Genomic DNA, 15,147 nt, shown 5'->3' on the forward strand with positions numbered 1-15,147 from the left:
ACGGCAGAAAAGCGGGTCCGACTCTGAGATGGCCGATCCACCGTCCGATTCCCCGAGTCAGCTGACGCCTGTCATCGGTCTCCTCGAATCGATCGATCTCGGCGCGACACGGCGTCGCCACCCGCCGGACGTCGCCGCGCTCGTCGCCGGACTGTCCCGGTGCATCGGCGACGTCGATCCCGAGCTCAGCCTCCCCTCTCCTGAAACTCTAACTCAAGATAACATCAGGCAATCTCTCTCTCTCTCTCTCTCTCTCTCTCTCTACCGTGGGCGCATTGCTTCTTGCATTTCCAGTTTGATTTACAGCTCCCTCTGTTGACATTCATGGCGAGAGATGGAAGAAAGGACGTTTCTTTGTCTGATCCGTTCGTTCGTTTAGTGGGTTGATCATTGATGGCAGTGACACTACATGGGTTGGTGAACCCTCTTGAGTTTCACGTCATATCACTGCTCAGAATGAAGTTTGCGCCCTGTGTTCTGAGGTTGTTTGATTGTTAGAGAGCATGCATTCCTTTCTTTGATATGAGTTCTGAGGAAAGCTCGAGTCTTGACCAATGGCTGCTTGGGTATTTTGCCAAAAATCCTGTCTTTCTTGCTCAAGTAAATTAGTTTCTTTTCGGGGAGTCGCCTCGATGTAGTTTATGTTGCCCTCCGTTTACAATTATGTCACAGGGTAAATGGGTATTCAGATTGAACTTTTTCCAATTGCATTTATGGCTTCTGTTATTGGTATTCAGGGAAGCTAGCCATGGTGTTGAAGAAGCTTTAAAATGGTGTTGAAGAAGCTTTAAAATTGTTAAACTGCCCGCACCCTCTGCAAGCTTCGGACATTTACAGTCTCGAAGTTGGAAGCGTGTATCCTGTTGCACGGTGGCTTGTCAATCATATTTGTACCTGTGTTGGAGTTATGGGGGATGAGGTGAGTTTTGGCTAATTGGTGCGGTGCCATGGTTCTGAACTAGTTTTGCATCTTTACATGCTAATGTGGCTTCTTTTTGTTGTAAATTGAATCACTCTTGCTACTAAGATCATGCCATCTTTGCTCTAGAGACACCCATAATTCTCACATAGGACTTTTTGCTAAAGATCAGGAAAATACTCTTTGGCAGCTTGATGGTGGATTAGGTGCTGCAAGAACTACTTTTGAATCTAGATACAGCGATCCAGAGGACAAGGTTGGTGAGATGATATAACGGTTGGAGCTCATTAATTCGGATTCTTGCAAGAGATTAACACTTATTTAGGAGTACTTTCTTGAAAAGGCAGAAGCTCTTCTCTCTGTTTCCTATGGTAGCTAGATTCATGTAGTGGTAACTTTAGTTTTCTTCTTCTCCTGGCCAGAAGCTGATGAGAATGTATATTTTAGAAGAGATGCAACTCTTACACGAGAAAATCAGGGCAGCAAAAGTCGATTCTGTGGTTCACCGATTAATGTTGCTCATGAAGTCACTGAAGGTGGATATTCTCCCTCTACTATGTGGACATGTCTCTAAACCATTTTTTGATGCTAATGCATTTGTTCCTGGACCAACTGCTAATTTAGCCTCGAATCAATGTCAATTTTTATTTTCTGGGGTTTGGCCAGCATGTGGATGTCCTTCCATATTCTCTCATCATCTATCATGTGTAGATCCTTATTTTTACCTTTTTTCCCCAATAGTCTTTTGCTCCCATTTTTACATTTATGCAATGGGAATGGCTGCAGGTCTTGGAAAAGAAAGAATTGGATTGCCAATCTGATCACACTGCAAAGAAATCAGATTTGGAAGCCAAGATTATTCACTTGGAGGAGAAAATATCCAACAACTGTGATAGCAAGAGTCTCCATGATGATTTAGACCATTGTATTAGCAAATCACTGGAAAAGTTGCACCTTGCGAAGAAGGTATTGGGTCTTATTACTACCCTTGAGGACTTATGTCATTTGATTGTATATTTTGGTCCACGGCCAGAATGTCACCAATCCATAATTTCTGCATAGATCTGATCAACACAATTTTTTTTTGGGTCGCTGATCAACATGTTTGAGTCATGGTGATTAGTCAATGATTGAGCACAATAGAGGCTAGTCAATGGTAATCCATCATGATGGTCCATATATGAATTGAAATGTACTGCAGGTCCGAATCACAATGATAGCAATATAAGGATCTTGTTGAGAACAGGTAGTTTTTGCTGGGATTCTGATGTCCTTTTTTTCTATGTCAGCCAAGGAGTTGTTATATTACTGTGTGTTCATGTTCATATTTTCTGCGAAAGAATTTTGGCTGATGCTTTCTTCTGCCATCCCTTTGTAACTTGTACGGATTATAATGAGCAGAAACATAATGGAAGTTCTCTTCTCTTGGGGGCCCTTTCTTTAGTTCAATGGATGGGACAAATAGTGTTTGAGATGAATTGCTAATTAGCTAGTGCAATTCACTGCTTATCCTCTCTGCTTGTTGTGAACTCAATTTGGTCTACCTTTGGAATTTGACATTGGATGGCTCTAATTGAATCTCATCCTGTCATAAGATTTTGGTCAAGATCTCTTCTTTGATTTTATGTTCATGTTGTTATAACGGTGCATGCAAATTTTCTTACAAGACTGCAATCTTTATGATTAAAGAAAATAATGGTGTATCAATTGGGTAAAATTTGTCTTGGGATTTTAAATCTTTCATGATTTGATTCTGACGTCTATCCAGTAAACTGCTGCCATTGACCAAGGTGTGGCATTTCTCTCTGTGTGCAGTAGAGCAATTTAATATCCTTCGGCCTTGGGCCCAATTTTGGCTGGCAAGCTTTGAGTGCTGAATTTTTTCAAGTGGATATTATTTTTGTTATGATTTCTTTTGCAGAATGCAATACAAATGACTTGCTGCTGCATGCCTGATTTTATTTGGTCTAAAGATATAGCTTAGCTGTCATACCTTTTGAGCATATTTTGTCCTGCAATTCTCATTTATGGTGCAATGTATTCCTGATGGTAGGACCTAGCGGCTAGACTGAGGATGGTATTGTCTGTAAAGCGGCAACTTGAAGATGTGCCTTCCCAATCGGAACTCATTCAGTATGTTCTCTCTCTCCCTTGCCCTAATTTTGTCTTTTAGATTTCTCTAGAATCTATGATGAGCTGGTCTACTTTTATCACCCAGATTTTTCAATTTTCTTTTGGCTCCTGATTTCATTGTCTTGATTCCATAGACTAGTTTTATCATTTCCTAGTCCTTACTCTGGTGCCCGCAACAGGTATTTTCTTTACTGAGCATTTGTAGTCTGTGTCAAAATCATAATATGGGTTATAAATTGATATAGTGAGTGCTGGTGCTCCAACACATCTAGTCTTTTCTCCTTAGTTGTTCTTTTCCTGTCTAATTGAAGATCCAAACTCTAGTTTTCTTCTTGTTCTTCTTCTTGAGTGTAATTAGTAATGCTCTAACATGAAAATGGGAATTAAGCTATGGGATCCTGCACTGATGAGACATGTAGATCAAACTACTGGCAGTGGTGAGATGAAATACTTAAATTGAATCGTCAACAGGCATGCATTGGATTACCAACTATCTAAAGAAAACATTAATCCCAACAAGTTAACTGATCCTACCAGTAAGGGACCTTAAAATTGTGATTTAGACATAATCTAGGGATGAAACTATAGGAGTGATGTGGGTTACAGGAAGTGCTTCATATATATTCACGTTAAAGGATTCTGGAACTTTTATTGACAAACAGGCTTGCCTTATGTCCAATTATTGTCAAGCTAAAAAACTATTTTGCTGACAAAGTAGAAGATGTGAGAGATTTTGTGGAGAGGTTACTCAAATTTTTGAAAATTGTAATATTAGTATCAACTGTTTTAAAAGTTTAAACTATTAAATGAAAACATGATTGGTTTATTATCATAACTCTAACATTACCACTTTTTCATACTCTTAACATTTATGATTTTTTATGTCTACATCTGCACTACAGATGTAGACATAAAAAATCACATACTTATATTGGGGGACAAAAATGGCCCCACTTTTTTAAATGTCCAAAACAAATATCATGAACCCTTACTTGAGGGTATGAAAGGGCCATCGTTGTATTTTCCGTTCACGCAATCATTCATGGCAGCGATGTGGTTAATGATGCTTATGTGTCATGCTGATTCATCACTTTCTAATTTTTTAAAATTAAAGATTAAATATTTTTTAAGCTAAAAAATAATTTTCACTTAACATTAAAAGAAAAAAAACCAGTTAACATAGAAGAGGAGCGAGGGGAAGGGGGAGTGGCCAGTGGCAGTGGCCGATGCCATCCTTGAGGTCGGCATTGGCTGCAACAACGTCTCTCGTTGACATAATTAGTTGACACCATTGTCATTTGGCCATAGGACAGAGTAGTCAAAGGCGACTGCAGAGAGAGGCGCCATTGGTGCTTGGGGTTGGGTGTAGATGGAGGCTGAATATTTGACAGTTCTGCTTGATAAATTTTACAAACAAATTGTAAGTGTCTGTTAATGGAACATTTGGATCATCGAGCTGAGACCACTCTTGATGGAACACTGGGCACCCTAATTGTCACCTCTTTGCTTGCCCTTGTACCCATGGCAACCATTCTGCTCCATCAATTGACTGCTCTCGCGACCTTTTTGCACTCATCTAGAGCCATTATGAACCTCCCGGATTTAGTTATTCAGTATAAAATTAAGCCAAGACATTTTTGCGTGACATGTTGCGGTTGACACTAGCCTCAAGGGTAGTATCGACCACCGCTGCCGGTCCACCCCCTTCCCTATCTCATTCTACATCCGTTTGCCTTTCTTTTCCTTTAATCTTAAATAAATATCATTTTTTTAGTTTAAAAATCTTTAATCTGAAAAAGTGCCATGTTGGCATGTCTTGTAAATGGCATCTTATGTCAACTGCCTCATAGGATCACTGGTGTGGAAAATACAATGGTGACCCTTTTTGTTCCCTGAGTAAGAGCACGGGATTTGTTTTTGAAACATTCAAATTGGGGCCATTTTTGTCCCCTAGGTACAAATACATTATTTTTTTTAATTTTTTTTTTTTTTTGAGACTTGGTCCTTGTCAACCTGCTGAAATTGCTTTTTTATGCTCAAAATTACCAACTTAATTTTGTCTCTCCTTACAATCTCCCCAGCAATGCCAAACATCATAGGTTGTAAAAGATTTTGTGGAACCACTGTCAATAGTTTTAAATGATTAGATTGTTGGATGAAGGTGTGGTATTAATATTTAAAGAATTCAACGCCCCTACTCGCGCATAGGCTGGATTTTGACACAACATTAAAGCATGTAAATATATAGTATGGGAAGTAAATAAAGGCCTGGAAAGATTTGAACTCAAAACTTGATGTTCCGCTGCCATTAAAGATTTTATGGAACTGTTGCTAACTGTTTTAAAAGTTTAAGCTGTTAAATGACGGCATGGTTTTAATGTTTAAGTTCTTACAGGAGGATTTTGGGCCTTCTCTTCTCCTCTTAAGTATTTCTACTACTTGTTAACTTTAGATAGTTGATCCTGTTCACATGATGATTTGCTTCCTAATTCCCTCCTGAAACAAATTTTCTGTGCTGGGCATTGTTAATGCGGTTTAAGTTTTAACTATCAGAGTGGATCAATCTGGGTATGGTTTAAGGGTAAACTTCTTCCCTCAGTATGAGAGTATGTTCTTTAGGGATTGGTAATCAAAGTGCTCTTTGCAGGTATGAACGCCGCTTTTCTGAGTTGAATATGAATATTGAGGTGAGGAGTTCATTTTTTGAGGCTTTGCTTCTATGTATCTTGTACATTATATTGGTATAACTATTCTTAGTGCTGACACTGCAATTACAATTCCTTTTGTTTGTTAATTTACAGGAAATTCATAGACAAACACGTAAATACTATGCAACATATAATGCACTTTTGGAGCTTAAAGAGCTAATGCTGAAGGAAACATCATTATTGAATTCGCTAAATTCCCAGGTATAACATAATCACTTGAAGATCTTGATTAATATTTGTCAGTTCCCCCTCATCTTCTGAAGTGCTCCCCATGTCCTCTCCTGTAATCATTCTATTTTACCAGCTATCTTCTCTTCTTTCTTTGAGTCTCATGAACGTTGCCTCAAGCGAGAAGTATCTAGGTGCAGTGAAATTCATTTTGAAAGGGCTCATGGGCCCCCACAGATTTCTCTTTTAGCAAAGCCCTTAATTAGTATTAGAATTCTAAAGGAAGTTATGACTGCATATACTGTGTTAGAAACTTCCAGTGAAGTTCCTCTTAAACATGGTTTTACTTACTCTTTCTAATGGTTTATATCACGAACATAAGCTTTTGTTGGTCATCAGCTTTTTAACTGTTTTATCTTCCCTGAAACTATTTTGTTTATAATTCCATTCAGTTTCAAGATGCCATAAGTGATACTGCTGGTCGCCTGAAACTTATTGATTCCATGGAAGGAATTCTGAAGGGCATAAAACAGGTAACATTATATACAAACTTTGTGCCTTCTCCTCCTCCGGCTTGGCTTAGAAATAATTTCACTGCATGAAGTTGTAACACGGATTATACAGTCCCATGTGCAATTTTTACGAACTATTCATCATTGTTGTATCTTCAGCTAAGTGACAATTAAACAATCGGTCTTGTGCTGAACGTTCTATGGTTGTGTTTTCAGAAAATAAAAGAGATTGCTGTTGCCATCTTTCAGTTTCATTTTCTTGCTGGTTCATTCTTGTCACCTCTCTTTGAACATCTCTACACGTCTACGTCTTCTCTGTCTCCTGTATAGGGTTGGATGCCTTATTATTTAAAAGAAGATATTTCGGGATGTCAACATGCATAAATAGACAGTTTCTTGGTAGAACTTTTTCCATCTAATCTTTAGTGGGAAGAAAGATAATTGGTGCTAATATGTTTCTTTTTAGTTTTGGTACTCTGTTCATCAATTGATCTTTATCCTTATGTTCGTGTTTGGGTCTCTTAGAGCACCCAGCTAATTGCGATTGTTTGTCAATTGACTTACACATCTACTAATACAACTTTCTCCAGTTACTACTTTTATATATTTTCTGGTGCCCATTGGGAGAGCTCTACAGGCATGATGAAAATTTTGAGAACATTTTTGATATCTTGGGTGTTGGAAGACTTTTGGGTTGGCTGAGCCTGAGATATGTCAGTCTTAGACGCTTTAACTATGTGTTGTAAAATGAGGCCCATGACAAACTTTCTCAAAAGCATGGAGAAAGCTATAAATCAGTTTTATTTCTTTTTGCCTTTAGCAGTTTTTTTGTATTAGGCAGCACAGACAGATTGTGTTGTTATGCAGAAGCTACAGAAAGTGCAAGAGGGGATCCAGGCTGATCAGAGAGTCTGCAATACACTCAGGGAGAAGTATGCGGCAGCAGCAGCTAGTCAGAGGCGCAGTTCTAGTCTGTTAAGAGCTCTTCAGGTAACCACTTGCGCCAGAACAGTTACTAACTAAAGTACACTGTTCTTCCTCATCTTCGTGCCCACACTGAAATGTGTTCTTAAATATAAGGAAGCCAAATGTGTTCTGTTTTCATATGTATAGAGTCGGATCCCGTAGTCAGTGGTTCTTGTGATGATGTTATGGAAGGTTATTACTGCCTTTTAGTATTTATGAGGTCATTGTTTACAGTGGCAGACACTACAAATGAACAATCTTTCTACAGACGTATCCTTTTTTACCATGGTTTTGCCCTATTTTGGGACCTCTCTGTGAAGTTGACATTATAAAATCACTTAGTCCCTTCCTTGTAGTTAATTCACTTCTTTTTGGTGGGTCCGAGTAATATTGTAGCTCCAAATAAAAGAGGAAAAGGTTCTTGGCCTAGTGGCGTTCAGGGATAATTTGATCTGTATAGAAAGAGGGATGCAGATTACCATTTTCTAGGGAGTCTCTTGAGGAACTAATGGTCAGGGTGCAATCAAGTTATATTGCCACTTGTTTTATAATCTTCTATCGACTGGGTAATTGGCGCTGACTAATTTAATTACAATCTGATCTCTCTTCTTTCTTATTGCTTATTTAGAGAAACCATGGAATAAATGGCATATGTTCGAAAAATTAGTAGATCTTTCTGGATGGAGTGATGACAAATAAGCCTACAGCAAAGAGATTTTCTATTCTCGTACGCATTTTTCTTTTTAAATTATTGTCACCAATCAATACCAATCCATTGTGCGTATCTTGTTTATGTTAGTTGTGTTCTGTTCGAGTTTCCTAATCCTTAGCTATACATTAGCTTAGTCTAGTACATTGCTTCAAGATCTTACGATAGTTGGTTCACCCAAAGCCTAAATTGAGACACCTGATTTCCAGGAGGAAATCACGAGAAACCAGAGACTTAAGAGTGAACTTCGGTCCAGAAATGCTGCTACACCATGTGAAGTCGAGGTGATAGGAAGTTTGTGAAGTTGTGGAACTAATATGAGGGTGCAGCTTTGGTCAAGATGATTCACGTGACCTGTGTACCACATGCCTGCGTACGAAACTAGTAGTCTATGCAATGCAGGATTGAGGCTACGTGCATCTGGTCATCCTGAGAATCTTCAATGTGGGGGCATCATGGATTGAGGGTCCCACTTAGCATGTTCAGGTAAATGATTGCAGATTATGTGGAGCGACATAAGTCTTTAGTTACTTTTGATGTTAGGTCAAGGCCTTAAATTGTCGTGTATGGTTTTCAAAGCCAGCACAAAAGCCATTTATCGGGTTCTGAATGATGTAAAATTATCTGGATACAACCTTTCTTACCTTTGATAATTATAACATGATTATTTTAGGACATTTTTTATTTGCTTCTCCTAATCTTTATGCTATAATCCGTCTAAGATGACTATCTTTGGATCGTCATTTTCCTAGTCATCTCTTCAACCATTGGTCAACATGAATCTTCTGGGTCTTTCTAATAGTCATGTCTTTTATTCCAAACCCAGCTAAATTATAAGAATATCTTTACTTGTGACGTCTTTTAGTTTATGGGTTTTAAATCTTTGTGGATTTGCATTGATCTGATATTATATTACATTTTGAAGAGGGTGCTAGCTAGCAATTGAATTTCTCATGTCAAGATGGGGTGATTTGTCCTATTATGAAAGAAATATCTTATTGCAAAAGGGTTAAAGAGATTGTTGTTCACTTGTCTTTGTACTAGAATATTTTAAGCCTGGTACATCTGTTGCCTTTTGGCATCAGGACAATAGGGGCAACACTAACGACAGTTAGCCTGACATCCCATCATATGCATATGTTTTCTTCTGTAGACACACTGTGAATTGTGTTAGGGGACATGCAAGTGCCATGTTGTGCACCCTACATGACAGATGAAAAGAGAGCTTTTTCATTGCATTTTTAATTTTCCTCTTTTGGCTGCATATTCTTTACCTAATTTAGCTCAGAAGAACCGCAATCCATGCCAAGATTCGTTCCTGTATTGCACATCATCCTTTGAAATGGTCCTTGATTTAAGGAGCAAAGTGTTTTGTCTATCATGCACCAATCAAGACCTAGAGCTTCATAAACAACTGTGCTCAACATAATGGAGTAGTTATTAGAGACAATGAAATCATCCATATCTGAGCAATATGCCAATCATGGATGATAAGATGTGCACCTTCTCTAGATGCTGCTTTTTGATGCTCTTGAAATTCCTTTACAAAGGACAAATTATGGGTGGGCCACAGAATTAGGCAAAAATAAATATTTATAGCATTTTCCCCTGACTCAGGGCTGACACATGGGCAAGTGGAGTCCTTTTAATGACATGTCATTTTTTAAGGTCTCCTTAGTTGTCAATAAGTTAAAAGACTTTGGAAATCCTCAGAAAAGGACAACATAGCATCGCCTTTCCCCCACCACCATAAAATAAAGCAGAATATAATAAAGTAAAAGACATGTAGAAGGGAGTCACAGAGCCAGACACTTCCAAACTCCCCAGAAAAGGACAAGAAAGAGGAGAGTACAAAGAAGAGCAAAACCTCTCTGATCTTGGAAGATGGGTTAGTAAGCAAGAACAATACTAAGAAAGGGAAAATGAGGAGACTCAGTCGTCTTTAATTAATAAAAGTTTATCACATCACTTGGTATACCGATTCATGAACCTATGTTAGTATGCTCGGTGTTATTCTTGTCCCTTAACATCACAAGCTCGATTCCACAGTTTCATGAGATATTATCAATTTCGGTATTACTTAATTCAGGGGAAATCTTAAATTTACTTGCATGAGATAGAGCAAAAGGCTTGTTAGAGAAATAAAAACCGAAGCCTTGCAATCATAAGGTGAAGAGAACAATATTATGACTTTAGATCTTCTTTCATTTCTTATTCCACTCGAAAGGAATGCTGAGTCCATCTCCAAAAGGATTAGTTTAATGCAATGGTATTATTAATTAATTTTCTCCTTCATACTCCATTAAAAAGGGAAAAGTGCCAAAAAAGACCTAAATATTTTGTCTTTGTGCTGATTTAGTCTTAAACTTTTTTTAGTGCCAATTTAATCCTAAACATTTTTACGTTGTGCTAATTTAGTTCTTTCTGGCCAATTTTGGTCAGATTTTGCTGATTAGACGCCGACCGGCTGACGTGACGTGGACCGATTGTAAAAGACTAGTCAACTTTTAATAATATTTTAATCTTTTTCCTTTTTAATTTTTTCTTTTTCCTTTTTTTTTCCTCCGCCCATCGCAGCTTGATGACCGTGACTTCTCCTTTAACTCAGCGTACTAGAAAGGCACTTGTCACGTCACTTTGTACCATGATTATCGCAATGAATTCTTGAACTTGCTTGGAATTCGTCCACGAGATAAGCTTGCCATAGCATGGAATTCAATATTAAAGGGAGAACTTTGTTTTTATCAAGATTCTTTTGGACTGATGCTAAAATTGGCCTGTTTTGGAGGTATTCTACTTTCTGATTCGAGCCTTCTAGATGCTCACAGAACCCTCAATCTGATTACTGGTGTTTAGCTTGCAAGGACATGTCGAGAAAGATAAGGTCATAAAAAAAACAACTATTATTTTTATCATTACATCCTAAAGAAAATTGGACTGCCTTACTGTTTAATGAACTTTATGCAAACCCTCGTACATGAATTTATAGTAAGACTCACTTTCATCCGCTAATTCGATCATTAGAAGAGAGCGTTTAGAATGAAATTGAATCAAATTAATTTGATTTATTTTGTATAATTTTTTGATACTAGAAAGTAAATCGAACATGGATTTGAGATTTATCTTTTTCATTAGCTTTTTACGTTATTAATTGTTATAACCATCAAAGGTTAAATCATATACATTAACTTGAAGTGTATATTTAATCTTTTGTTTGATTACCTAAGTAACTACTTATTAGAATGTTAGGTAGATTTCAAATTGAAATTTTGGTTGTTTATTGCATGCGTAATTTATTTGACGAAAAAAAAAAGTTATAGCTTGCGTAAGTTGACCCATTATCTTCTTTCTTTGCCCCTCGTATATCGTCCCTCTTTTTTAAAAAATAAATAAATTAAAAAGCAGTTTGCCCACAAAATTTGAAGGTTAATAAATAATTTGTTATCATGACATTTGAATTTTGGACCTTAATTAGCCTAGACTAGTTCTAACAAAATATAGGCAAACCATTTAGTCACCATCATTGATTGGGGTTCACTAATAAAAAAAGTGATTATGGATCCAAAATTCCTCCGACTGAGAAATGCTTCAATTTGAATATGGCATTACCGCTTTCAAACAAAATGTAGCCAATCAATTTGTGGAGGCTCTGTTGATGCACCAAGGCTTTTAGTTATTTGCCATTCTTAATGTTAGTTACCTATGGTGTCTTTCTTGCATAAGATCAAGAAAAGATGGCTGTGATAAGGGTGAGAATCAGATCCAATTCAACTCAGGAGCTAGACGAAACTGGCATGAAACCACTGGTTCGAGGCCTAGTATAGGAATAGCTGGTTTGGTTTCCTAGAACCAGTCTAGGACCGGCTCAATCACCAATTCCGAGGTGAGAACCACTAGTTCTACTTGGGAATCAATTCAACTAGTTCAGTTCCTGAATTGGATGAATTCTAAACCAGTTTTTAAGTTTCGTTTAGAAAAAAAAAAATTGGAACGCATCAATAATTGAGTCATGGTTTTTAACATGAGCAAAGATGATAATCACTTGACCAACGAATGCTACTGAAGTAAAATGGTACAACTTGTGTGTGTATGTATATATTTGCCCTTTTAATTAAAATATGACGGTACCAAACCTTAAAAGGCGGTTCAATCTGATTGGAACGAGCACACATCTGTCCGAAAATCTCTTAAAGCGTGGCAATCCCATCTTGTCATCATTCGCTGATGCTTGACAAAATAAAAATGTGCTGACTACGGTGGCGGTGGAGAAATTCCAATCGCTGAACAAGAGGCTCTCTTTTTCTCATCGTCACATGGGTTAAGAAAGATCCGAGCCCCAGCATGATATCAAAACGTGTCCGACTGTTTCTTCTTTGTCCTGATCTTTTCCTTTTGATTTGTAAACATGAGGCGGACGCAGTTGACAAAAAGTTTTCTTGCGGATTGTTTATATAATTAGGATTCCAACCAGCAGGTTCAGGACAATAATTCACACCTCAAATGCTTCATTTAGGTTACAGTGACTTCGATTTCCACCCGCTGAAGCCTCGCAAATTAACTTTCATATGCACAAACGTGGACCTTTTGTCTTTTTCACGAGCGGCTATCCATCGAGAGGCGTGCGCGTTTATATTATTTATGAAATAATCATGCGTCATGCGTCTGACTAGGAACTAATAACAAAGATCATACTTTATAGAGAAAATGATGGGAGGGGCAAAACAAAGACAATAATTGATTCTTCATCATCTAATCCTAATCATAGAGAGTGCCTTGTCAAGATTCTTGGCCTTCATCTGAATGTAATCCTTCACCGTGACGGACCGGAACTGGGCAGCGTCCTCTCGGCCTGAGGCCTGTGTGAGTCGATGAATAGGGCCGACGTGAAAATCCGTCGGGGGTCCGTAAAAGTAACCGACGGTTAGCCGGTGCGTATTCTCACTTGGGATCGCCCGGTGAACGACACTAGGGAACATGGCATTGGACATGATGTGGAGCATGTCACCCACGTTCACCACAAGTGCACCGTTCATGGGAAACACGGGAACCCAGCCTCGGCCTTCCATGTGGACTTGGAGCCCATGTGCGCTGTGGTTTTGGTGAAGAATTGTCAAGAGGAAGGTATCGGTGTGCGGTGCGAGCCCCATGGCCTGGCGCGGATCGGGACACCGCGGGTACGAGTTCAGCTGCAGCGCAGTGCAGGCGTTGCTCCGGAGTCGCGGCCAGTCGACATCGTGCTCGGACATGCCGAGGTACTTCAGGATCATGGCGAGTAGTCTCTCTGAGAGCGCCTTCATTTTGTCCTGATAGTCTTCCATTACTTCACTGTTGTACGTGACCCCAAGAAAACACGAGAGGACAAAAACATAATGATGCCCAGTACAAGTAAGATCAATAATGCTAACGATACCAAGACAAGTCTATTAGATCTGCATAAAACCAAGTTTTGTAAATACATTTTTGTATTTATAGCATTATTCATAATGGAAATCACTCCTTCACTAAAATAAGAAATTAGTGTGGAGCATATTACAAGCTTTCGCTGGAAGTGTCGCTGGAAATGGCTTATTAGATCTGCAAAAGCGATAAAAACCTAAGAATTTTTCAGCATCACTCCGTAGTAAGCTTGAATAACAAGTTCTCTAATCTTTGATAAATATGCAGCTCCCTCCCCTCTTTTAGCTCTTTGATTTTCAGGTTCACTAGAATCACAAAGTCGACTACTTTCTGGAGGAGTATCTGAATATCTAGAAAGAAGGAAAGAAGACTATTCAATTTAGTCATCATGCAAGTAAGTATATAGGGAAAAATAGGTAGCTAATCTTTTTAATTTGCCTTTGGTGCTAGAATGGTATTGAACTAGGTTCAGGAGTGAAGTGAACACCATATTCCTCGCACTCAAAGAGTAATTATCTACTTATTGATTTATAAAGACTTTTTAAATTATCACCAAAATTTAATGAAAGATTTCTCCAGCCAAACCCTGGTTCTTCCTAGTCATGCCTAAATAAACCATCTACCCACTCATCACCTTCTCCACGTGCATGAACTGACCATGCATGGAAGTTACCACTCACCAAAACTTGCGATACCCATGAGGCCAAACCTCCCTAGCATGCTCCAATGGCGATCCCATCATGGTAAACCCTTCATGCCACATGAACTTGTTGAAGAACGGTGCGATCCGAGCGACGCCATAGCCTGTAGCTCCACTGGGGGACCTGAGGGCCTTTACCTTGGCTCTCGCGGGGAGCGTGAAAAACCGCCAGGCTTGCGACTCAACCTCCCTCAGAAGACTTGAAGGGATTCCGTGGTTAGTGACCTGGAATATGCCCATAATTTTGCATGCATGACCGGCCATTTCGATCGCATCCGGGCTATCAAGATCGATGGCTGGAATTGAGAAGTGATCGCCATCTAAATTGAACATCCTCCTTGGAGACTCATCGTCCGATTGAGGCCATGAATGCGATTGCGGCACTTCTTCAACAGAATCAAAGTCTATGGGGATGATGTGCTGAAGATGGAGAGGTGTCTCTGTGTAGGCTTCAGAAAGAGTAGCCATGAAAAGCTGGAATTTGAAAGGAAAATAGAAGCTAACAAGGAATGATAGGGTTATTTGTATGGTCTTCTTTCATAAAATAGAAGGTTATATATATGCACGCCTACTAATGGAGTGAGTATATTAATGTAAACATCTGGTTCAAATGTTAATAGGGTTAAAATGGGGCCGGCTGGTGGACAGAAGTGGTGTCTGGATGTGGTTTTGGAAGGATGTTGGGGAAGGTGGAATAAGACAAAATAGTGGACAGAAAAAATTTGAAGAAATTGTGGCGTCTCAATAAGACTCCAAGCAGTTTTTTCCTTTCCTTCCTTTCTTCTTTCTTTGCACTCTCGTGTGGACAATAAACACATGCTTTGTCCACTAGGGGAAAGAGAAAAATGGACCCACTTAAAGGGACTAATTGGTGAGGAATACAGCGTGAACTTGTTATCTGTATGATATGTAGTGGAAATTGGGCAAAACTAATC

General features: G+C 38.8%; 2 protein-coding genes across 8 annotated transcripts; one reads left to right on the top strand and one right to left on the bottom strand.

The window, feature by feature from the left end:
* The first annotated feature begins 311 nt into the window (after nucleotides 1–311).
* Nucleotides 312–8,798, top strand: LOC104437715 (coiled-coil domain-containing protein 93). Of its 7 annotated transcripts, none has more exons than XM_018871168.2 (11): nucleotides 312–566; nucleotides 738–919; nucleotides 1,092–1,175; nucleotides 1,342–1,455; nucleotides 1,706–1,885; nucleotides 2,973–3,052; nucleotides 5,700–5,739; nucleotides 5,854–5,961; nucleotides 6,381–6,461; nucleotides 7,308–7,430; nucleotides 8,325–8,798. In XM_018871168.2, the coding sequence occupies exons 2-11, from the start codon at nucleotides 908–910 to the stop codon at nucleotides 8,415–8,417; spliced, it is 915 nt and encodes a 304-aa protein (XP_018726713.2). In that variant the 5' UTR covers nucleotides 312–566; nucleotides 738–907; the 3' UTR covers nucleotides 8,418–8,798. The 7 variants fall into 7 exon arrangements, with proteins under 7 accessions (XP_018726713.2, XP_018726714.2, XP_039166161.1 ...); XM_018871169.2 differs by having other exon boundaries at nucleotides 313–566; nucleotides 1,110–1,175; XM_039310227.1 differs by having other exon boundaries at nucleotides 320–566; nucleotides 1,087–1,175; nucleotides 1,367–1,455.
* A 4,036-nt stretch (nucleotides 8,799–12,834) lies between these two features.
* Nucleotides 12,835–14,717, bottom strand: LOC104439898 (gibberellin 3-beta-dioxygenase 1). Its single transcript, XM_010052901.3, has 2 exons — nucleotides 14,193–14,717; nucleotides 12,835–13,440 (listed from the first exon to the last, which is right to left on the bottom strand). Exons 1-2 carry the CDS (start codon nucleotides 14,678–14,680, stop codon nucleotides 12,861–12,863), a joined length of 1,068 nt encoding a protein of 355 aa, XP_010051203.2. The 5' UTR covers nucleotides 14,681–14,717; the 3' UTR covers nucleotides 12,835–12,860.
* Between the last annotated feature and the right edge of the window lie 430 nt (nucleotides 14,718–15,147).

This window comes from Eucalyptus grandis, chromosome 3 (assembly GCF_016545825.1).
Source record: "Eucalyptus grandis isolate ANBG69807.140 chromosome 3, ASM1654582v1, whole genome shotgun sequence".
In the NCBI taxonomy this organism is placed as follows: domain Eukaryota; kingdom Viridiplantae; phylum Streptophyta; class Magnoliopsida; order Myrtales; family Myrtaceae; genus Eucalyptus; species Eucalyptus grandis.